General features: G+C 34.4%; 1 protein-coding gene and 1 non-coding gene across 2 annotated transcripts; one reads left to right on the top strand and one right to left on the bottom strand.

Moving 5' to 3' along the window:
* The first annotated feature begins 4,714 nt into the window (after positions 1-4,714).
* Positions 4,715-4,796, top strand: TRNAS-CGA. Its single transcript has one exon. It is a non-coding gene; the product is annotated as a tRNA-Ser (tRNA).
* Positions 4,797-24,194: 19,398 nt separating this feature from the next.
* Positions 24,195-25,612, bottom strand: LOC115990005 (protein LIGHT-DEPENDENT SHORT HYPOCOTYLS 5). Its single transcript, XM_031113871.1, has one exon. The coding sequence runs from the start codon at positions 25,091-25,093 to the stop codon at positions 24,404-24,406; it is 690 nt and encodes a 229-aa protein (XP_030969731.1). The 5' UTR covers positions 25,094-25,612; the 3' UTR covers positions 24,195-24,403.
* Between the last annotated feature and the right edge of the window lie 551 nt (positions 25,613-26,163).

Below are 26,163 nucleotides of genomic sequence, written 5' to 3'. Positions count from 1 at the left end.
AAAATAATATTGGACTTTAATGAATAGTTGCCAAAATAGTATTTGAGCTTTTGTAAATAGTTGCCAAAATAATATTGGGTTTTTGTAAATAGTTTGAGATTTTTGTAAAAATATTACCATGTAGCAACGGGTTTTGTAAAAACGTCGTATAGCAACAGACTTTAGGGTGCCATGTAGCAACGAGCTTTAGAGGTGTTGTGTAGCTAGACAGGCTTTAGGGTGCAGTGTAGCAATGGACTTTTGGGTGCTGTGTAGCAACAGGCTTTGTAAGAGAGTTTTGTTGGGCTTTTTGGATTTTACCCATAAGGTAAATGAGTTTGGGCTTTTATAGAGATGACATAATTTTGTGGCCCATTTTTGGTAATGGTATTGTTATGAGAAGTATTTGTGTGGGCCCAAGTTGGGTAATATAGGAAATATTTGTGAGAGCCCAAGTTGGGTAATATGTGAGAAATAATGGGTAATATTTGTGAGGGTTCAAGTTGGGTAATAATATTGGAAATATTTGCGTAATTTGTTGGAAATATTTGTGGGGGCCCAAAATAGTTTATGGGCTTGTATGAGTATTTTTGTGAGTGGGCCAATGAAATTAGGACTTGAAAAATTGTACCTCAACAAATGTCAAGTTAGAAATTTGGAGAGAACCAGCTTTCAATTGAGAAAGAAAAAAAAAAATAAAAAAACATAAAACATAAGTTTAGTAAAAGAGGAAACAAAAATGAAGGGCCATAAGACTTGATTCCTACTATAATTTCTTGATCTCAATCGTATATTCATATTCTTTTATGTTTACAAAACCTAAATCCTTATTCTCCACCAAACTGATGCTTCAAAACCCAGGTTACAACCCTCAATTTGCCACTCTCCAAACTTCCCAGAAACATGACAATCAATTTGTTGCAACCTAAGTCCTCACAATCATAAAAAAAAAAAAAAAAAAAAAAAAAAAAAAAAAAAAAAAAAAAAAAAAAACCACCTTTATTAAACAAGACAACCTTTAAACTCATCAATTCTATGATTGTCCTATGTTAGAGTTAGAAACCCAAATGACACATGTACAATGGCTTTGAGTTGCCTTGACAAATAAAGACCAATTTATTTGAACGACGTATGCTAAAACAAGGGTCTCCTCATGGTTCAAAAATCAACATAGAATAAAATCCATCTTAATTTTAAAGAGTTCATTACATCTTTAAATCTTATGACTCTGTAAAGGACTTTTCTCTAGTGAGATTCACCAAAGCAATTTATTTAACGACTAAAAAAAGCAACTTGCTAATGTGGCTGGATTGAGATTTTATAATGATGCATTAGCCATCAACTTATTTTGTTTATGTACAACTCTATAAAAACCTTTTTTTTTTTCAAAGTACAATCATTCTTTGACCTAATTTTAGAAAAAAATAAAACTAAATAAGTTGATGCACAAAGAATTAAAACTAAAATTAAAATTAAAGAAAGGATTAAAAAAACCCAAAAAAAAAAAAAAAATTACAGAATGGAAGAAAGCTGACAATGACGGCATGAAATTGAGTGACAAGAGTAGCGACTAACGAGGTGTGTGTGTTCAGAAAGACATAGGAATAAATAGTATATATTAGTAAAATATAAAGAGTATTATACAAATTTGGGCCAAATTCTCAATTTTTTTGGAAGTAATGTTTCATTCCGTGGCAGCCCATTATTTTCGGAGGAATCAAAGATTGAATTATTGATTCATTAAAAAAATAAATCATTTTAGAATTTTAATTTTACTGGAAAAAAGAAAAAGAGAGAGGATAATTTACAAAAATTTCCTTAGGTTTAGTGGAATGATATTGTATCCCAAAACTTAACAAAATAACACTCATCCGTTAACAGAACATTCCAAAATCTAAGAAAATTCTCTTCATCAAGTTCTAACCCATGGTTGAATGAATAATTTTTTTATTAATTAGTATTAAATATTACTATTCAACCAACTTAAACACCATAGGCACTTTCCAGCAACTTCTAGTTACTTGATTTCTTAACATTTTGAATGATCGAGTGGTTTCGTTTTGAGTTTATTTGCTCAATTTCTTTAAAGTTTTGAACAATAGATTTGGCTTCAAAGTTATTTTCGTTATTTGGGTTTAAACTTTAAATATTTGAACTTCTGATTTGAGTTTAAAAATTTGAACGTTTAAAGTTTAGGATTTGAACAATTTCTTTAAATTTCTTCTTTATTCTATTCTAATTTGGGTTTAAAGTTTAATTTCTTGGTTTGTGATGGTTGGTGTTGTCCAGTTATTCACAACGTCACATAATATATGGCGGTGACAACTATATCTCCACAGAATTTACGCTTTTTCCATCCATGATTATCTTTTCTATGTGATATTCTAATTAACTAAAGGTTTCTCTTTGCCTTTTGCTTCACTAGGCTTTCCTACTTCAACTGTACAAATTCTTGAAAGTTTTCTCTCATTTCATTTTCATCACCTCCAAACACATTTTTAGTAACTTCCATAATTTATTATCTCTCATTTCTTCCAAGCTTAAGTAAATCTTTCATTACCAAGATCTTCACAGTTCCATCAAACATCTTAACTTTTACTGTACCTATTCTCACAACCTTTATCTTTACTATTTGCTGCAGTAACTGCTGCATCCGCGGACTTTAACTTCTGACTACATGACTTTTCTTAGACTCCTCTAACTTACCTTTCAACTTCAAACATTAATACTGATTATGCCCCATCTATGACATTGACAATAACAGCACTCCATATATTATTAATTTATTTCTTTCCTCAATCTAGTCTTTGATCTTGACTTCTCCTTATCATACTTCCCATATATATGACCCACTCCTACCACAACTTGAAATAAAAAATTCACCGCAGATGCCCTAACTTTTAAAATATCTGTTTGTTTCTTGACATTCATTATCTCCAATAGATTTTTTTTTTTTTTTTTTTTTAATTTTAAAAAACCTTCTAATTAACTTTAATGTCTGCTTACCAACTAGTAGTTTAATTAGTCACTAGGGTGCCCTACAAAGGAGGGAGCAAGGTTAAGAGCAACAAAGTTGAATCCACCTCAATCTTAGTTTCCATGGTTTTCAATTGAGTAGTTAATCTATTAAAAATATTCAAATGATCTCTAATATTAGTACCTTACTCCATGTGTAGCTGGTACAACTATTTCTCCGAGCGTAACCAATTTGTCAACAACTTTCATACACTTTCTCTAATTCCCCCCCCCCCCCCCAATAATTCTTGGGGAGAGTCTTATTCAACACACAATACTTTACATTCTCAAAAAAAAAAAAAAAAAAAAAAAAAAAAACTTTACCTAAGCATTATTCTTATTTTATTGGGCTCAATTAAGTATCCTAATAATTTTGTATTAAAAACAAGTCTAACAACTTGTTGACATCAAATAAAAGTATAAGGCTGCGTTTGAATCGGCTTCAAACCAATTCCAGAAATCAATTTCCGGAAAATGCATGCGTTTGGTTGTCACAGAAAACATTATTTTCCGGAAAATGATTTCCTGTTGACCGAAATTTTCAGTTTGACCACGGAAATGAATTTCTGCCTTCATTTTCACTTCAAAGGATTTCCGGAAAAAGAGAGAGAGAGAGAGAGAGAGAGCGCGTGCGTGAGAGGAGAAGACCAGTCCGAGCTCCAGTCCGCGCCGATCTCCAGTCCACGCGCGCGAGAGGATAAGACAAGTCCGACGACGGCGATCGACGCTTCGCGAGATCGCGCCGTCGATCGCGATCTCGCGAAGCGTCGTTCGCGAGATCGCGCCGAATCAAGATCGCGATCGACGCCGCGATCTCGCGAAGCATCGACCGCGATCTCGTGAACGCGAGATCGCGACGTTGATCGCGATCTCGCCTTCGCGAGATCACGCCGGCGAGATTGCGATCTCGCGAACGCGATCGGATTTTCTGGATTTGTGTTTTCTGGGTTGTGGCTTGTGTCTGGATTTGTGTTTTCCTTTCTTCTTTTCCAAACACTAGAAAATATTTTCCGGAAAATTTTTTGAAATGCAACCAAACACACAGAAATATTTTCCTTTTCCAGAAATTAGCATTTCCGGAAATTATGTATTTTCCGGAAAACGTTTTACGACAACCAAACACAGCCTAAATTTTAACCAAAAAAAAAAAACCTCATTTTAAACTCATTTGTTTACATATCATACGATTCTATGATACGATACAATGATACATACTTATGTAATATACGATTTAGGAACACTTTCAATACATTCTTATGATATGTAACGTTTTATATATAATACGAAATATATTGTGTATCGTATCGTACTAACAACAATGCACAAGTCATGAACAATAAAGCTATACCCTATTTTTAAGGCACTGACACACCTCAATGTTGGACTACTATTTTTAATAGGATTAGTAGAACCTCCTTTTTATCCTTCTAGTCATTGTCAATATGAGATTCCAAAAACAATATAGAAAATTTGAACTTCCCCTCATAGGCGGGACTTAACACGGTCCACTGAAAACCGAGTAAGGATCATAATTATTTTTTTTTTCAACCTATTTTAGACCCAAATCCAATTTGACTCGTCCGACCTTACTTGTCAAGTCTAGCAAAAATCTACTTATTTTCTTGCAAGATTCTATTTTCAAATCCAATCTCGGTTTCTGCTTGTCAATAGTTAGCTAGTAAGAATATAATGAAATGTTCCAAATTCGACATACGATGCCGTCGATATGTCCGAGTGGTTAAGGAGACAGACTCGAAATCTGTTGGGCTTTGCCTGCGCAGGTTCGAATCCTGCTGTCGACGACCAAATATAATTAGATTTTGCTTTGTGTTTTTTTATACCTTGAATGTGATTTTAATATCTACTGCCAAATTCTGACACTTTTACTGAGTTTACATCCTCTTGGATTTGATGGATTGTCTTGAGATCCAAAAAGAATAAAGAGCCTCACCTTAGCCTTATGAGTTACGACCAAATCCTTGCACAATTGAATTACCATGTAACGTAAGGCAAGAAAAGCATGAGCTGTTTCTTCTGAAAGCCTGACAGTAGTAACAGCCCAGATTTAAATTTGAAGAAATGGTGGATCTTTGTAAGCAAATGGGGGACAGAGCATGCCCATTCTCTAAATTGGACGGCAATGGCTTTTAATGACCTCCTGGCTCCTGCTTTTATAGGGCCCATTCCACAGAGTTCCGCATGTTTCGAGTCTTGTTACTTCGCCCAGTCTTTTAGCCCATTATTAATTCACCAACTTCACCCTCATTTAAGCTTCGTCAGTTTGCTTTCAACAACTGGGTCCGATTGCATAATGGATTACCAAATGGTTTTTTTTTTTTTTAATTGAATATCTATTATTTATAAATAAAAGGAGAAATGTTATTCACCTAATATTTTTATAATACTTTTATAACAAATCTTAAATAGCATATTTTTATTAATTGTTAATGAAGGGTAAAAAAGTAATTTAAATTGTGGAATCAAATTAGAATCAATAACAACTAACGAATTACTTTGTTATGAAAATGTTGTGAATATCACGTAATAATTTAATATAATAATTCAATAATAATAATAACAACTAACCTATTACTTTGTTATAAATAAATTAGTAATGCTTAGGATTACGATAACTTTTACAACAAATCTCAAGTAATCATGGGTGGCCATTGGTTAATACTAGTGGGTAAAAAGTAATTACAGTAATGATTTTAAATTAAAATCAGCAATAATTTACCGCATAGGATTTATTACCGACACGTTACGAAAGAATCTCTATTCTATAAATAAATGCCCTATTGACTTAATAGAAGTAGGGGCGTACGTAATTCCTGCAGGTAACCCAATTCCACTTCAAAGTTCTACTTTCTTCTCAGTTCAATTTCATGAGCTCTCCCTTTCGCTTGACGTCGACATACATATAAAAGAATCCGTTTAAATTAAGAATTTTGTTCATATATATATATATAATTAAATTCTTACATCAATTCATTTTTTTATACATTTAAATGTATGAAAATAAATTCAATAAGAATTTGGCTTTTTAACACAAGTTATCAAATCCGTTTTGAAACAATATATTCTAAATATATATGAAAAAAATAAAAATAAAACAAATTAAATTGTATGGAGGAACAAAGTGCGAGAGTTGGAGACGACACCAGAGATTAGGACAAGTCGCCTAAGTTGGCACAATCAACTTAAACTTGGGAAGACAATTAGGGTGGATGAAGGAGGGCTTGGTGGTGAAATAATTAACACCGATGATGTTGATGTGTTGATAGAGTGGTAGTTAGGTGATTGAGGTCTAAAGAAGATAGCAGTAGCAGATGGTGATTGTAACAAGCTAGGAAAGTGAGGGGAGCAAAGAGCCATTGGATCCACCAACGTCTCAGCTATTATTATAGTTAATAATTTTATGAGTTTAACAAATACTGATATAAGTTCTACATGAGATTTATCTAATTACTAAAAATCATGACAAGAGAATATAGGTGAAATTCTGAATATGAAAAAATTACAACACAATTTATTCATATTCAATATATGTAACAAATAAATACAATACACTGGATGAACTATCTTTTTACGGGTTTCTAATTTTTTATTATTTATAAAAACTACTTAATATTAATTACATTTTATTGTTCAGATTGATCTTAAGTAATACATATAAGTTCTTTTGTAATATATATATATATATATATATATGATGTGTTTATGTTCTATATATTTATGAGTCTACAGTGGCATATGTATATTGTTTAGAAATTTTGCCCTCGCATCAAGTAAAATTCTGTCTCCGCCGCTATATATATATATATATATATATATATATATATATATATATAATGATACTGACCTAAAAAATAAAAACTCTTACTCGCTAAATTTTAATCCAGAAACAAACCTTGTCCATTTTGTAACAACAAATGAAAATGATTATTCTGTGAAAAGTCCATTGTATCCGAGGGCTTGGCATATGCTTTTGGCAGTTTGTGCAAACATGCAATTGACGCTAAATTGATTGATCGCTATCTAGATAAGAAAAAACAAGAAAAAGAAAAAGAAAAAAGAAGTGATTGAACATACATTGCGTACGCTGATAAGGTACGTCATGATTTCCCATCAGGGTGAATGTGATTACTGATTAGGCCTCGTAAAAGATAATGGGGTCAAATGATCGCATAATTATCATGTGGATCCTCACAAATTTTCCATTTTGTTCGAACTTGCTCTTCTTCTTTGTTTTTGTCTGGTTGTATGAGTCATGAGGACCCAAGCTTGGCATGTAGTAGAGTAGTAGGTCCAATTCCAACACACAATTTTTATTGAGTACTAGTAGCGGTAGTGGTGTTGGTGTACGAGCTATAGACTATAAATACCAAAAGATTTTATGTCCGGCCATTATATCTTTCTCTGGTTACAGCAATTAAAACAAACAAAAGCTCTGGGGTAGCATAGGCATGAAGAATAACAAAGGTGAGAGACTGGGAAAACGATGGTTTGGGGGGTAAGGTAATGTGTTGTGTTTCATTTCATAAGAGAAGAGGAACGAGAAGAGCATCGATCACGCACCGTTTGTCAGAAAATCTACGCTCCATATATCTTGTCGGCGACTTAAACAGCAGTTTGTCAAACTAGTTGGGACCCATATCACTGGAACGTCTTATCTTCTCTCTCCTCCATTGTTTTTGGCTTTACCACTTTTTCCATTACTGTAAAGACTAAAGAGCCAACTGCCAAGGGCCACCGACTGTTTCCTACAACCCTGACGTGGTGTGGGGAGCAGCTGCCTCCTGCCTAAGCCCTTCCCATGCTCTAATTAATTGAAACTAACTCATCAACGTCAATGATCTCTTCTCCTTTCTCAATTATACAACAAGTTACTATCATTAGTTACTATAAATTATTAAATTCATTGTCTCCTAGTAACTTAAACTTTTAAGAGAATTATAATTTATAATGGTATCAAAATAAAATGTCTTAATTTTAATCTCTTGTGTCAATCCTATTTCTCATTTAAATTTTCATGCGTTGGATCTCTACTTAATAGTGGCTCGCATTAATTTCCATTTTTGAAAAAAAAAATTTCTCAAGAATTGAAAAAGTAATGACAGTTTTTTCAATTCCCGAGAAAATGTTTTTAAAAATAGAAAGCTTAATGTGTGTTCTTAGGGCACACATTAACCGGACCCATTTATTATTATGGTATCAGAACAAACTGTCTTAGTTTCAACTCCTTGTGTCCACACTTAATGATGGCTCACACGTGAAGGAAATTGTTATATTAAATTATTGAATTCACCGTATCCTAATAACTTAAATTTTTAAGCGAATCGATAATTTATCAACTACCTTATAAAAGCAAGTCTTAATTTGTAGGCCTAAAATAGTTTTGAATCATTTCAAAGCTATTTGGGATCAATGCCTGCAATAAACCATCTGTCTTCCGCTGGGAATGTGGAACCAATGGTTTCACATTTATCCCGCACCAAAAGACGGGGATGAAAACAACTTGCATTAAAAGTTTATCTTTATTTTTTTTTTGCCTTTTGTTTTTAATTTTTATCTAATTGGTCACACAAAGTCAATTGTTTCGCTATTTAATCAAAACCTTAAAGTTTAATGATTTGGATTCAATCATGTTATATTTGATGTAGAACTTTTCAAGTCGCATGCATATATCTTAGAATCTCTCTTCTTATGTGAGTCATTCAGGCTTTTTATTTCTAGTTCCATGCACCCGATCTTATTCCACCCATATGAAGATCTACCACCATCATACCTTGTCGCACATGACTGTCAATAATTCTTAAACCACTTGATAGAGAGATATGTAATATCTTGAGAGGACTCTAAGTAAGGCCATAATAAGGGATGGCAACAAGTAGGGAGAGTTAATTTAGGGGTGCCCAGTTTCTACTATGTGGGGAAAATGTGCACAAGGCAAGGAGAGATATGCGGCCCCGTTTGGTAACGGTATTTAAACAACAAAAATTGTTGTTTAAATACCATAACACGTATTTTTACATTTTTTTTCACTCATGTATTTCCATAAAATTTAAACAATGTTACTAGAAATCTTTTACCAAACGGGCCCTAGTATCTTAAGATGACTCTTAAGGCCATAACTGGGGATGAGAATGGATAAGGAGAAGTTAAATTAGGGGTGCCCCATTTCTACCATGTGGGGAGCATTGGGTAGGAACAAAACAAGTTGGAGGTATCTTCTTGTTCCTAATAAGGTTGATCCAACATTAATAAGATTGAAATACAGAACAAATTGACATTAATGAGATAGAATTAAAAGAGTAAGGGGAGGAATAGTCATAAAAGTGCTAAAGAAGTAAGAACATTACTGTACTTAATATTTTTTCTATTTGATAATTACAATATTGGGGGAAGGGGATTTTTTTTTTTTTTTTCTTGATATCACAATGAGGAGGAGGGATTTGAACCATAGGTGTAGAGGTGTCAATTTGGGTTAATTAGTGTGTTGTATTTGTGTCGAGGTAGGGGTATTCAGCTAAATGACTCAACTTAAACCCGACCTATTTAATAATCGTGTTATAACCCTTCAACCATAATCTGAACTGTTAATAAGGCGGGTTGACACAACCGACCCACTTGACATGCTTAATAAGTAGGTCATGTTGGGTTGACATGAATGTAACTCAACCTATTTTAATATACATAATATTAAATATAACATTCATATATAAATAAGTCCTTTACATCCCAAAAGTAGTGCATATACTTCAAGTATTCAACACACATTCAAAATAATATAATTTAACAAAAATAAAATAAAATAAGATATTTATAAGAAGGTTTAGAGATTTAGGGTTTGTTTGGTTTAGAGATCTAGGGTTTGTAAAGTTTCAATTTACAATTGTATCACTTATAAGTTTTTGTAATTATTCACTCTTCTTTTTAAGTTTAAAATAGATGTTGGATATTTGAAAAATTTAAAATAAAATGAATATTTATTTGTTATACAAGTTAAACGGGTTGTGTTAAATGGGTTATTTCAAATTGACACAATTAAATTAGAGTATCAAACGTGTCTATTGCAAATCACGCGGGTTGACCTGCTTATGACACGTTTCATATTGTGTCGCTTTTGGGTTAACCCATTTGATGACCTAAACCTGCTAAGGCCCAACTATAACCCACAAAACTCATGTCGTATTCATATCGTGTTCACGGGTCATGTCAAACATTGATACCCCTACATGGATGTCTTAAAAAGATTAGGAGTTGCTAACTCAGTTGAACTACTAGGCTCTTGGTGTGGGAAGAGGATTTAAACATTGGTTTTCCTTATAAAAGAGAGAAAACAATGCCATCAAGTTACAAAATTCTTGGCTTTAATTCAAAATTTTAAGTTTCAGAGGTTAAACCATAATATATTTTAAGTTTTTAAGTATTTATTAAACAATGATAGGACCACATACTTTCACATATATTTTACTACAACTGTCTTATGTGACAGATTATAAATAGTGGAGAAAAATGATAGCTCCATATAATATTGACAAATAATGAATCACATTTTATCCTGTAGAACATATCCGACAATATATGTGAAAGCATGTGGTTGTAGCATTATTGCTTTTCATTTTGATTGTACATAAAATGGCAATTAGGTAAGCCGATTAAAATATTACATAATTTATTAGAAAACCCTGCCCTATTGGAGAATGGAGTTAGAAAACAGAAAAATTCTCTTAGATACAGTCTGAAATCATCTTATCTAATAAATTAAAAACGTGTGAAGTGTGAACTACGGCATTTTGCTACAGCCGTCACCCTCTTGTATAATTGTTTACTCAAATATCAATCTAATTTATGTTATGTGTATGTAGACTTGGATATATTTTACACACATTGCACGCACACAACAAAATGAGGCAGATTTTATTTATTTATTTATTTATTATTATTATAAAAATAAAAATAAATGAATAAACAAATAGAGAGAAAGTAAATGTGGTTGTTGCTTTAACCAAAAAAAAATGTGGTTGTTGCATACATGTATGGCAGTGAAATTGCATTTCAATTAGTATAAATTATCACAGTTGAGGTAGGAGTGAAAATTATAGCCGACAAAGTACGCAATTCCAAATGCGAAAATTCGCTTCTAGAACGATATATACGTCATCAATGATTGCGCTAACAGCTTACTTTAATTAAGTGTTGGAGCCATTGATTACGTTTTGATCATCTCGTACAGCACAACCGACATTTATTTATATACATATTTCTCTCTGTTTTCCAAGGACTCCGCCAATAGTTTCCACTGCCTAGTTTTATAGGATTATGCCGCCAGTGCCAGATAGGGGTAAGTGGTAACCACAAATTTAAATCTTCATTGTCTTTTAACTAACTTGACATGACACACGGTACTCTGTCAGATAGGGTGATCTTTCTTATAGTCTAATCAAGACCTATAGAAGGTCTAGAAAGTTTAGGACAAAGGTAACACGTAGAATATATCAGAGTCACGTAGGTTGGTGGTTTAGGGTATTTCATCTTATACCATCGCCGCGTTAATTGCTCACCGTTACGACACTTATTTTATTATTTTATCATATCATTTTGTAACATCTTAATTATCAGATATTTTATAATTCAATTCTATACGTTAAAATAATATTTACTACACATTAAAATAATATATTATCCCCTTCTCCATTATCATCAATAACAGCAACATCAACAACAACCCGCACCGCAAATCAACCGCCACAGTCCACAACCACCGGCCACCCCCACAGATCAACCACCGACCACCAATATCAGTCACTGCTACCAAAAAAAAAAAAAAAAAAAAAAGCTCAAACAAACACTACAATCAAAACCCAATCAACCAAAATCAGCCAACCCGATCAACCCAAACCCAAACCCAAACCCAAACACGATCATCATCATCAACAACAACGGCACAACCACCTCCACTGCAACAGCGCCGACAGCCACCACCGGCACAAACCCACATCCACCAACACCACCTTATAAATAAATAAATAAAATAAAATAAACCATAACCAAAAAAATTGTTGCGACCACAACCCACCCACCCACAACACCAGAAAAACACCAGAAAAATTTTTGCGGCCACAACCACTAGAAAAACAACAGAACCCACAACACTAGAAAAACACCAGAAAAATTGTTGCGGCCACAACCCACCCACCGTCGACCCATCCTTCGGAACCCATTCACTGATTTCGCACCACCGATTTCGCACAACAGAACCCACCACCACCGATTCGCCCATCACCAGCCGACCCACCCACCACTGAATCTGACCATTGCAACCCACCACCAGTGATCTGCCAATCACCATCTCAACCCACCCACTGCCGAACCGGGTATCAAATCACTACAAAAAAAAAAACCCCACAGCGACAGAGATCGGAGTGAAAGAAGAAAAGAGTGAAAAGAAAAAATTGAGGGTGATGTCTGAGAGGAAGAGAGAAAAACAACAAGATTGAGAAGAAAAAAGAGTGAAATAAGAAAAGAATGGAGAGCCGTGATGTCTGAGGAAGAATGAGAGAGAAGAGAAAAGAATAAAGTGAAGAGAGAGGAGAGTGAGAAAAAAGAATAAAAAATATTAAAACTTATACCACACCAATTCCGTACCGTTGTAAATTTGCAACAATACTGTTCATATGTTGCAAAAATGATGAGATTTAGCACATCTGATATTTGGTGTTTTTTGTGTTTGGTGTGGCAAATGTGCCAAATATTTGGCATTTGGCACATTTGCCACACCTACTGTGGATGCTCTTAGAGCATCATCTTATTCTATTTTATCATCTTAAAAAGTTATTTTATTAATTATACCATATCATTTCACAATACATTCAACATCCTAAAACTCTATTTTTTTCTCATTTTATTTAAATATTCTTTTTTAATCCTTTTTTTTTACTATTTTTCTTTTTCTCTTCCTTTTCCTCTCTTTCTCCTTCAACCTTTAGCACCGGCCTCTCTTTCTCCCTCAACCTCTAGCACCGGCCTGAACTTCTAGCAAACCCATACCCAGCAAAATCACAACAAAAAATCACCCAAATCAACAGAAACTTAACCAACCATCAAAAAATCACCCACAGCCACACCGATCTCGTCGCCACAAGAACTACCAAACAGCCACTGACCCAATCTTCAAGCCGCCGTTGCCGCCACTGTCGCCACCCAAATCTGACCCAAACGCCGGAAACCGGTGCTCAACGGCGATCTCCACATCTCACGCCCAATGCCGATCACCACACCCAACACCGATCACCACACCCAACGCCAATCTCCACCCCACACCCAAACACCGATCTCTGCACCAAACCCCAAACGCTGATCTCCATACCACCACACTGATCTGCAACGAGAGAGAGAAGAGAAATAATGAATGGGTGGTGGCTTTCCATGGGCGGTGACAATGGGTCAGGCCATGGTGTGGTGGCTATGGGGTTTTGAGTCTAAAGAGAGGAGAGTAGAATGAGAGAGAGAAAAAAGATAGAGAAAAGAAAAAAAATAATGAGAGAGAGAGGAGAGAGAAAGTTGGTCGGAGTTTTTTATAAAAGTATGAGAGAGACAATTAAAAAATAATTTTTAGAAATACAATTGTGCTACAGTAGCATCTTATTAATAAGATGCTACTGTATCACTATTGTAAAAAATTTTACAATTCCAAATGTTTACAAGTCCAAATGCTGGGTGATTTTGGACTCTTAATGCTAAATAATCCTTACATTTCCCATTTGGCATTCCCACTGGAGATGCTCTTAGGAATGTGAGTAGGTCAGATTAAGGAGATTTTTTGACCCAACCTATTATAGTGGGTTAAAATTTTTTAACTCAATTCAACCCATCACATAAGTCCAACCTAACCCACATGGGTCGGGTTGAACCCAGGAGTTGAACAATTTTTTTTATTACTATTATTATTAAATTGAGCAGAAAAAAATATCACATATGCCACCTGAGTTAATAAACAAAATATACATTAATATATGAACTAATATTTCAACTCAGTTATACATTAATATATGAACTAATATACATTAATATTGGCTCTTATATAGGATAGGAGGAAGAGCTCATTATTTAAAAAAAAATTATGAATTATATAATATATTTTAAATATATATTAAATATATGGGTGGGTCGGGTTTGAAGAGTTTGGAATTTTATGACCCGAACCCGACCCAACCCGCTTTCAAAAAAAGTTTTGTAACCTAACCCAACCCACCAAGCCCTAAAAACCGAACCAACCCAGCGGGTTGGGTCGGGTCAAGTTGGTTTTGGCGGGTTGGTAGGTTGGCTGCACACCCTTACTCACCATAGATGAGAGAGCTCTTCACAGCTAAGAGAGTCATAGAAAACATAATTTTCAATCTCGACCATTGAATTAAGTGTGTGTTTAGCTCCAATTTAAAAAGTCAATTTATTTTACTATTTAGCTTATTTTTATTACTATTTATGAGCCCTATTACACTTTTTGGTACCATTTATGAGTCTTACTGTACTATTTCAATTAAATTTTACCTTTATCTACAATACATTCAGCAAAATAAGTAGACCCAAATAGACCCTAAATAAAGGATTATGTTAACAGATATCCTTAGGACAACTGTTAATAAACCATAATAGGAAAGTTTTGACACCACTTTAATGGGAAGTATAAAAAGCTGTTAACAACATTTATTGTTTTATTATCTCCCAATAAAATGTTTCTAAAAATAGTTTCTAAATTAATGCGCCCTAAGGGCATTGGTTAACATTTCCCTTAAATAAAATAGGAAAAGTAAAAAATTAAAAATTAAAAAAATTGTGAGAGAGAAAATCAATTACATCAAGTGCATTTGATATCAATCCTAATTAGGACTTCTAGGCCAATGATCTTAATGATTTGAAGGCATTTCCCTATGTACGAAGTGTCTAGAGATTAGCAAGTTCTTTAGTTCTAGACCTAGATCTAAGGTGGGTGAGTGTAGGATAGATTTAGGAATTTCTAACTAAGATTGAAAAAACAAAAGAACTTAAGGAATGTCTAGAAATTTTGACACAATATTTAATTCAATTTATTGAAATAATTGATTTTGAATAGTAAAAAAAATGATAAATTCATGTAAAAATGATAATTTACCATACATGATCCATATTTCACCAGTTGATGCAAAAGCCATATCCTGGAAGTACTGTAACATTTTTAGGTATTCCAAAGGGGTAGATAGCTTAGAGCATTTACAATGGTGGAGCAAATTTTTTTAGTTTTTAGCATCTTAAAAACTTACTTTATCTATTTTAACACATTACTTTATAACACACTCAACATTAATGGTTCTATTTTTTTAGCACTTCCTTTAAATGTTAATTCTTTATCATTTTTTATTATTTCTTTATTCTTCATTTCTTTCTCTTTCTTCCTCTCTGTCTCTCTCTTCTTTGAAGAGATAACAAAAGGCAAGAACAACCATCACGCACAACCCACCACCAACAAAAGCAAAAGCAGTTGGCACAACCCATGGCCACAAACTTATTGTCCCAAAAAAAAAAAAATTCACCCACACCCAACATCATTCTTAATTCTTAATTAAAAAAAAAAAAAAAAAAAAAAAACTAAACCCCCTAAACGTCTTCCCCTATGTCTAGCCCAAAAATCACCAGCTACACTACCAAGCCTAGAAGCATGCAACGATGTTGCCATAGTCTGAAAAAGTAGCAAGAACTGCTGTGGGTGTGGTGGTTTAGGCCAAATCTTCAAACCCACCAAAAACAACCTCAACTATAATTAAAAAAAAAAAAAAAAAAAAAAAAAAAACCACAAACCCACCAACCACACCACTACCAACTACCAGCACATCACAAACCACCTCAATTGAAATCCATACCAACAGCCACAAGCCGACCCACCACACCCACAACAACCCACCACCATCGCAACCTATAGCATGGCCCACCACCACAGGCCGATCAACGATCCACCACATCCACAACAACCCACAGCTTGATCAACAACCCACCATCATTGCAAGATGATCAGCAACCCACCACAACAACCCAATTAACTAACCACCAACCCAACCATTGCCACAACCAAAACCAACACAACCTAACCACACAAACCCACACCACCACTAACCATCGATCCAAACCACCCAACCACACAAACCCAGACAAACTCGAAACCCACCACAAACTCCACAACCCACGGTGAATAGCCTGACCCATGGTGAATAGGGCTGTCCATCAACCTGTTAATTCCAACCCATCCGCCCGACCAAAAGACCCACGGGTGAATCCGAATGCCCAGATGGGTTGAGTAACGGGTAAATTTAAGAATCGGTTTTTCGAGTCGGTTTCGAGTCCCTTGAATTCTAACCCATATAAAACAACCCGATCACCCATAATTTTTAAAAGGAAATTCTTGAACCTGGTACCTTTTACGCTGAATACGCCTCAAACAACTAGACCCTTAACCCTTCTCAAAAACAAAAAACACGCCTCAACCTTAACCCTTGTTAGTTTTGGAAAATTTTCTCTCTCACTCTCTTTGATCACTCTCTCAAATCCCCAACCCTAGCCTCCTTACTGTCGCCAAGTTAGGCTCTATTTTCACCCCTAACCATAGGCTCCACACTACTGCCGCCGCTGAGTTGGGCCTATTGCTGCCGTCACCACTGTCGCTAACTCAAAGTTCAACTTGAAACTCCTTATCTTGATTAATCCCTCCTCTGATCTTGTGCAGTTTGTGGGTTAGTGAAAAAAAAAAAGTTTTATTTTGTTTTATTTATTTATATATATATATATATATATTTTTAATGTACTGATCTTGTGGATATGGTGATGGTGGGGGAAGGAATGGTGGTGGTGGTGTGGGTTTTCTTATCTCCTTCTTTTTCGATTCAGTCTCATGGATTTGGTGTTTTTGGACTTGGTTTGTGTTATATGGATTTTGATTTCTTTGTTGTTGTTTGGGTTTTGATTTCTTTGTTCATTGGGTTTTGATTTCTATCTTGTTGTAATTTAGACCAGAAATCACCCAACGGTTTCAACCCGTTTAACCGATGACCTGTGTCTTCAGGTCCGACATGAACATTTGGTTGGCTGTGGGTTCATTTTTCATTCACCCGAGTCAATCAGGTCGGGTGCGAGTTAGCCCCAAACCCGATCCGACTCAAACCATAGACAACCCTAATGGTGAACACTACAACCAAAGGAAAATGGAGAGAGAGAGAGAGAGAGAGAGAGAGAGAGAGCATTGGGTATTAAAAATAGATTTTTTTTTTTTTAATTTTTGGCAACCAACTACAATAAACTGTTATAGCAATAAGGAAAAAAAAAAAAAAAAAATCTATAGCACCATTGATATAGGGTTTTTTTTTTTAAATTTTTTTATTTGAGGTGCTAAAATAACTTTTTAGCAATTTTAGCATAATCAATATGGATGCTCTTACAAGTTAAAAACACTTTTGGGCCATCCAATGTGCCGAAAGCAAAATCCATTCATTGACTTGGGAGAAAATTTTGAGCGCCATATGATTGGTTAGCAATCTCCCGCATCGATAGTAAACAACAATGTTGCACAATCATGATGTAGTTGATGCTGGCATCAACCTGAAGAAAATTATTGGTAAATTAACTGAGCAGCAAAGACTAATGTAATCCGTAGTGTTAAAAATTGTATTTTTAATCCAAGTTCTTCTAGCTACAAACACACACTTTGTCACACTTTATTTGGAAGTTAATTGATTATTGAATTACATTTTTTTCACCAAGTAAAAAAATTGTGATTAAGTACGTGTCCCTATTGTTTTTTTGTTTTAATCCACACTTACGTCTAGGATTCCTTCAGAACCCAAAACCCAAGCCCCGGTTAAACAATTTTTTGTTTGCACCTCCCTATGCGGTGGTCGTTCACGTGGGGGCAAAATATGAGAACAAGAAATTGCTTATGCGTACGGTTTCTTTTTAAATTCTGTCACGAGGTCAAAAGCCAATCCATTCATACACGTGTATGATTCGCTTTAGCTGGTAATATATATATAAAATTTTAAAAAAAAGTTAGAGAAACATTTTTTTTGCGTTAAAAGGGATTTTATTATTTTATTGCAAACTGAAAGTACAGAACAGAGACTTAAAAGAGTTACAAACTACAGACAACATGACTTGACAACCACCGCTAAACACATCAAACTATACAATAACACCACAACGACTAAGATACAGTATCAAGACAAACACAACAACAGGAGATATTCTACAAACATAGACAAAATGAGAATAACATAATAAAATAAATGATATTCCACAAATTTATGGCTAGTTGTGAAACTAACAAATTGCGGAACTTAGTAACGTAAGTTTGTAACTAAATTGGGGTATTAAAGAAGTTGAACATATGTTATGATAGACTAAGATGGATGTGGTTAGTCTTGGTTTGTCTATTGTGGAGTCAACTTTAGCATGCACCCTTGGGTTATAGGGCACCCCCCACCCATAACGGATGGGTAGCAATTACAACAAGTAAAACTCAAAAAAATCCAATCAATAATCTACATATTTTATATATAATAACGCTTGAAATTTTATAGGTGTGTTCTGTATAAAAATTTGCCATCAACCCAACGGTGGATCCCGAAATTTTTGTATATACTATATATTTCTACTAAAGTAGTAAATATTTACAGAATCATAATTCATATAACCCAATATATGCTACAAACAATATATCATTAAGCTTCAACAAACTTTTGCCAAGATTTACAACAAAATTTGATATCTTAATATATGTATCTCCTTTTACAAAAAGAAAAAAAAAATTGAAATTTTATTATATGATTCTTCAAAACTGGATAACATAGTAACTTAGCGAAACCATTTTGAATATTTTTCATCTCTCTCTCATTCTTTTTTTTTTTTTCCTAATTATGTAAATCTCTCTCACACATTTTTTTTCCTGATTATATAAATCTCTTGAATTTTTCTCAACAAGCAGATTAAGTGTGCTTGCCATGAAGCAAATAAATATGCGCGCAGTTGCTTTTACTGAGTTTAGATAATTTCTTTCCTACTCTTTTGTTACTCTTGATGAACCACTATCTATGGTGGAGAATTTTCTGGTTCTTGATAAAGCCAAGCTTTGTTATAATAGATTTCTTAAATCTTAATATATATACACATCTCCTTTTACCAAAAAGAAAAAGAAAAATGATATTATATTATAATTCTTCTTTAATACTAGATATCATAGTAGCTTAGCCAAACCATTTTGAATTATGTTTTTATTCCGCTCTCTCTCTCTTACACTCACACACACTTTTTATTTATTTATTTTTGACTATATAAACCTCTTGAAAGTTTTCCTCAACAAGTGGATTGAGCATGCCTACCATGAAGCAAATAAATGTGAGGATGTTTTTGCTGAGTTTGGATCTTTTCTTTTCTGCTCTTTTGTTACTCTTGGTGAACCACTACTTATGGTGGAGAATTTCCTGACTTTTGATAAAGCCAAGTTTTATTATAATAGAATTCTTAAATCTTAATATATACATCTCCTTTTATCACAAAAAAATTAAAAATTTCATGATAGTGCTTCTTCAAAACTAGATAACATTGTAGCTTAGCTAAACAATTTTGTATTCTTTTTTTATTCCTCTCTCTCTCTCTCTCTCCAAATCTGTTGGAGTACAAGAAGGTTAATTCTTCATTCCAGTGTGGCAGTGGTCAAGAAAGGAGCCTTCCATGTACTACAACAATTACAAATTCTTCTCCCAGTTCCACTCTTCCACCAAGGACTGACGTAGTGGTTTTAGAGCTTCTTTGATACTGCTTTTGTGATTAGAAGGGGGAGACTGAGTTAAGTTTTTTGTTTGGTTTTGTGGAGCTTAGTTATGTTTGATCCGGTTGACGACCCGACGTAACCCGAATAATATTGCGTGGTTTTTAATTGAAGATTTTTTTAGGTTTAGTCCATGGAGCGGAGGATGTAGAAAATGCAGTTTTGATGATTAGGGTTTGTTGTTGTAGTTTTTTGAGAGAGAGAAGAAGAAGAAAAAAAAAAAAATTGTACTGCCGCACTTTGTATTTTTTCCTGATAATAGTGAAATCCCTGCAACTCTGTAGATGTAGGCAAATTGAAGAATCACATAAATATTGTCTTGTGCATGTGATTTTTTTTTTTGCTTGTACTTTCTCTATTTTATGTTTCTCATAGGTTGAGAATTTCGGGTTAATTCCCTACATTTTTTGCCCCTTTTGTGACTTTGCTATGCAAGCTTTTGGTTTTGCCACCTTTTCTTTTTTGGGTATCTGTTGTTCTCTTGTTTAAATTGGATCAAAGGTGAGGATTAGGGTTTAGAGTTATGTTTAGGGTTTAATTTTTGAAAAAAGATAATGGAACAATATGATCATTTTTTTATGGGTTCGAGTTCAACAAATAATATCAAACTTGTTTAAGGATTTCAAAATTTTGTATGTATATTTAGTTTTGATGGATTTTGTATAGATCTTTTGGTTCATAAAATTTAAGGATTTCAAAATTCCTTTTAGTGGAATGATGTGTTTGCTGGGGGAGATTGAAGAATGAAGAAATTGAGAGATGATGGAATCAGTTGGGAGAAATAATAAAATTAAAAATAAAAATAAAAAACTAATATTTAAATAAAATAGAGTTTCAAGTAGAAAATTGGATAGTATATTTTTACAAGTGATTGGCTAAAATATAAAAAATACGTTCTTATGTTATTCTAGAACATTTGCATTAGACAATGGAAAATAGAAAAATGGTTCAATTTTACACATCCAAGCCTCAAAATCACCCACATTAGTCAAGTTAAAGATGCGTAAATTTGCAAAGTTGTTATAATAATCGTATAAATTTATACTATTGTTATTCATTTTGTATTTAGTTTTTTATTCTTTTTTTTAATATATTTTAAGGATAAAGAAAGATAGTGATTAGTGGTTGTTGGATGTGAAGAAAGAAAAATACTTTAAAAAATAAGAGAAATTGATATTTTAATGAAATAGAGTTTAAAATATATCTAATTTGATATAGTTATTTTTTAAAAGTTTTCACGTAAAATAGGAAAAAAAAATTCTTATGCCAAAATAAACATAAATTTTTGACTAGCTGATCTGAATGTTCAAGAGAAAATTTTTGAGTAAATTAATGTGAATGATCTCTCTCTCTCTCTCTCTCTCTCTCTCTCTCCCCTAATTAAGCTGGCTTCCCTACTGCACCAACCTATTTTGTTTCGTGCATTTTTGGCTGTGCTTCAAGTCTTCAACCATATATCTAGTCCAAAGAAAGTTTCCAATCACATCCTTTTACTCATCCTTACATAAATTTACTTTTCAATAAATAGTCTATGTTTTACCCTCAACTTTTACAGCTTCGCATATATAGGAACATGCCATTGCACCATAATCGGAACTCGGACAATCTTATATTCAAAAGACATATCATGTATTCCACATACACAACCCTATGGGTACTGTACAAAAGTTAGAAAAGAGAGCAATGCCAGAGGTGACTTGCTCACAGTGTAATAAAGCTGGCACCCAAGTTTGATCATCAGAAAATGCAAGTGCAAAATTGGCTAGTGGTTCTCTGCAGCATTGCATACCATCCATGCATATATGTACCATTGAAGCCAACAAGATACAAACAATCCATACAGTAGGAAAGCGTGTGCAAATATGTATGGTGCAAGATGGTGGGTTCTTGGTGACATTGTCCCACATGTTACGGAATAACAGTCCTTTTATTTATATTTTTGCGCATGTAAGCAAGGGCATGTGGGTGCTTCTCTTCTACTTTAGAAGCCAATTGAGATAGGTAAAAATAAATTAAAAGCATATATTCCTTCCAAACCATAGCCATACCATACGTCAATACGCCAATAATATCCACTGGCTACTGTGCATACTGTGGCATTTAGACAAGACCACTCGGTGCAGTTGCTTTAAGAAACCCCTACCCCTACCCCAAGCCAAACCTCTCTCTCTCTTAAATGAACTATCACACTGTAGCCTAAAATGGGGATATGATATGAATGTTAATGTGACGACAAAAGAGCCAAGAACCTGAGGGCTCTTTCTACCATCTATCTTGTGACATTTCTCCTTTTGCACTTAACTACGCTCAGAATTCCCTGCCCCACGTACTGTAGCATGCAAGATACAAAGATGATAAAAAAAAAAAAAAAAAAAAGATTAATAACCCTGGCTGACGTTATCTTTTTTTGTTTTCTTCCACGATCTACACATCACTGAAAATATTTTTTATAGTGAAATCCATTAATCAAAAAAAAATGTTAAAATATCATTTTTCATAACTTAATTTTAGTTATATTATTTGTTTCAAACATTCAAGATTGTCTTTTTAATGTAAGTTTGTTTGTTTTTTATTTTTTATTATTATTATTTTTTTATTTTTAAGATATTGCATAAAAATAATCTCAGCTGTAGCCGTCCCCAGGGTTTCACTGTTTAGTTTGAAACCTTTATATTTGATTGTTTTAATTTTTTTTAAATTCATTTTCTTGAGAGAAACAGTCAAAGTGGATACTACAACCCTTTTTTTTTTCTTTTTTTTTTTTTAAGAATCAAATTAGTACAACCTTATAAAGAAGAAGATTGCGACTTCCATGACCAAGAACAAGGATGCAAAATGAGGATAAAATGGCCAAATTAGAATCAAATTATTTTTGACCTTTAATTTTCGGAATTAAAATGGTCAAAGTGAGTAATGTATAAATGGGAAAGAAAGAAAGAAAGAAAGAAAGAAAGAAAGAAGGCAGAAAGAGAAAGTGTAAAGTTTCTGCAAAATACAAAAGGATAACATTTATTTATTTATAAAGAATAGAGGAAAAAAGGAGGCAGGAAAGGAAGAACCAAACAAAAACATAATAATAAAAATTGTTTTAGCAGATCATGAGTAGGGTAATAAATGTTGCATCATTTCATTTCAGTAGATATGGATCTAAATATTGATATTCAGAAATGGGGGCTTTGTTTGGGAGTGCATGCCTGGTGCCTGGTGGGTCTAAGTTATGATAACAAATTTATAAAAGCTAATCAAGTTGCAAGATATAATATTATATTACAACAAAATGGATGCAAGGGTTGGCTACTAGTCGTTTTCACACTGAGGTGGTGGTTACCTTAATAAAATTAGAGCAGCAATAAAAAGGGATTAGTTTTTAATTTCATTGATTGTTGTAGACTATTATATAGTATATCTTTTTTGTAGTTGTTGTTATTACAAAAAGAAATGTAATTTTCATATGGAAATGAGGGAGAGAGAGAGAGCACAGTTGTGCTGAATGAGAATTTGATCCCAATAATCCAAATACCAAGAACTCAAAGTCTTAAAAATCTGAACAGAAAATCTAAGATCAAGTTATAAAGAAAGCACCTGAAACTGAAAGCGCAAAATGCCTAAATCAGAGGCGCACGTGGGCATTATAAGAGATAAATAGAGCCCCAGCAGATCAAGAAGCCGGGGACCAGATGAATAGTTGTTGATGGCTTATAAAGATTTTAGGCTAGTGTGACTAGTTGTCTTGCTTACCCTTCTTACTCTTACAAGCTGTGGTGACCACAGTCTGAGTTTTGGTACTGTCTAGCAACCCACACAAGCAACAGTTGCAGTTATGGAACAGCAAGGTATACAAACAAAAGGGAACAATGGAAGAAAAAAAATAAAAAATAAAAAATAAGGAATGGGAAAAAAGAGCAATTTGTGCTTGCTTATTGGATTGCTTAAGGGTCAATCTGATCTACAATGTGTGTATAGTGATATCTAATGGAAAGAGAAATACTATAAAGATATATTTATGTACTTTTCATAATTTCCCATTTATCTTACTTATGCTAATCATGATATGCAATCTAAAATATAATTGGCGTTTACCTGGTCAAGACAAAAAAAAATAGAGACGGAGGCTTTACAGTGAATGATACAAATGCTGGTTTTCTTGGGTGGTATAGTTTAAATTTTTTAAAACAAGATAGGAAGAAAAAAAGAGTCTTGGAGCTTCCTCTTCTTTGTCAAAAGTCCAAAACACGAGGCCAAAAAGAAGAATAAAGAATAGAGAATTTGAAACTTGACTACTCTTCTGCTTGCCATATGCTCTTATGGACTAGGAATGAGATCAAGTGCTCCATTTTAAAAGAGAGGAAACGAAAGGAATAAGTCTTTATACTAGCTACCTGAAATCGAGTGTTGTTCATGCGGTCGATCCGATTTATAAGAGAATCGCCAGATATATATAAAGATATATATATAGCTCATAATAATCACAATCGAAAGCTTAAACAGAAATGAAAATCGAACAAAAAATAAGGTTAAAAAAAAGTAGAGAAGAATAAGAAGAAGAAGAAATTAGTAAAACTATACGGTGGTACTCGTAGTAGTAGGTGTTGTTGTTTGAGCAACACTAGCACTCCCAGCTGCAACACTGCCACTTCCATCACCATCACCACCACCACCACCACCAGCAGCACCACCACTACCACTACCACTACCACCAGCATCGCCTCCTTGAGTCGCTACGACAGTTGTGGCCGTTACAGCAGTTGGGCGTTTTCGTTTCTTCTTCTCATAAGGAATCCCTCTAGCTTTTGCTTGGCCTTCTCTGACTTCCCTCAAATAAATCCTCACAGCTCGAGCTCCAAAAGGATTCGATTCTGGCCGTCCACCGTTCTCTTCATACGCGGCTCTGAGCCGTCCGATGAGCGCGTCGAGGCTACCCCACGCTTGTTTAAGTGGGCAAGCACATGGGGCAGGTGGGTTCGGGTGGCCGAAATATGGGCACCCGGTGTTGTGGACCTTGGTTTTTCCGAACTGGTCCAAGTACTTCAAGAACTCGATCACGTGGGCGCCACTGCACCTTGCTAGAGTTAAAGGGGGCTTGTGGTTCCTTAGGTACTGTAAGAAAGTGTTCCAGTCTCGACGCTTTTGTGACTCGTACCGACTCGGTGGTGCTGGTGATGAGCTTTGATCAGCTGGGGCTGTTGCCGACGATGGACCCTCTCCGCTATTCGGGTCGGATGAACCAGCACCACCAGATGTTGAATCCATAAACAAGAGTTATTTTGGGTTCTTTTGGCTTTTATGGGTGTTGGGTATTTGGGCGATGTGTAGGATCGAGTTAATCAAAGCATCCTTAGCTGTTTTCAAGAGCTAAGAACACGATCTTATCTTCTCTACGAAGTATAGAAACCTCAATTTCTGTTTCTGTTGATGGGTCTGTCTGTCTGTCTCTCTCTCTCTCTCTCTGTGTAATACAAACACTGTCTCTCTGAAGTTTCTCACTCTTTTTTCGGTGTTTGATTGTAGTGTAAAGATTTTGGAGGGGGGCTGCTTCTTAGATCTTTTTCACGGGAAAGAGATTGTCTTGGTTTTGCTTTGTTCATGAGAAGGAGATGGTCTTACTTACAGAGAGAGAGAGAGAGAGAGAGAGAGAGAAGAGCTCTTGTTTGATGGGACGTAAAAAGTATAGATGAATGAATATGAGTGAGACTCTCTCCTCACTTAAGAGAGAGAGAGAGAGAGAGAGAGTCAGACATGAGATACCAGAGAATGCTAAAAAGAAAGAGAAAAGAGTAATCTCTGAAAAAAATAAAAAATAAAAAAAGATAGTCTTTTGGCTGTGACTTGTGAGAGGGGGAGAATGGGAGAGAGAGAATTGAGGGAGAATTCACAATTCACATGGTGGCCCCATTGGACAAGACATGTTTACTATTCAACCCCCTGGCGGCCCCTCCCCACTCTTTCTTAAAAGCTTCCACTCGCTGTTGTGAGCGTTTGGGGCTACCATTGGGTTTTCAAATGTGGTGGTGCCCCTTCTTCTATTAGAGCATCCATCGTTGCAAAATTATGTCATTTTATCATATTAACAAATTTATTTTATTATTTTAATATATTATTCTATACATAAAGCTAATATATACAACAATTAAAATAATATATACTTAAAACTCATCCCAATCCAAACAATAAAAATTGTACTTTTGTGAACATAAGGTTAGAAGAGGAGAAAGTACAATAAAAACCAATAAAATTTTACAATCTGTGAACAGTATCATTCCAAATTTGAATAGGTATTGTTCATCAATGCTATAAGTTTTAGAATCTGAAACATCTGATGA

The sequence above is a fragment of the Quercus lobata genome, chromosome 1, assembly GCF_001633185.2.
Source record: "Quercus lobata isolate SW786 chromosome 1, ValleyOak3.0 Primary Assembly, whole genome shotgun sequence".
In the NCBI taxonomy this organism is placed as follows: domain Eukaryota; kingdom Viridiplantae; phylum Streptophyta; class Magnoliopsida; order Fagales; family Fagaceae; genus Quercus; species Quercus lobata.
Note: the sequence above shows the minus strand (reverse complement) of the source record. Positions and strands in the feature narration are given on the sequence as shown.

Excerpts from the sequence above, each read along its gene's own strand:
- LOC115990005 (XM_031113871.1), bottom strand. The coding sequence starts at position 25,093 with ATGGATTCAACATCTGGTGGTGCTGGTTCATCCGACCCGAATAGCGGA.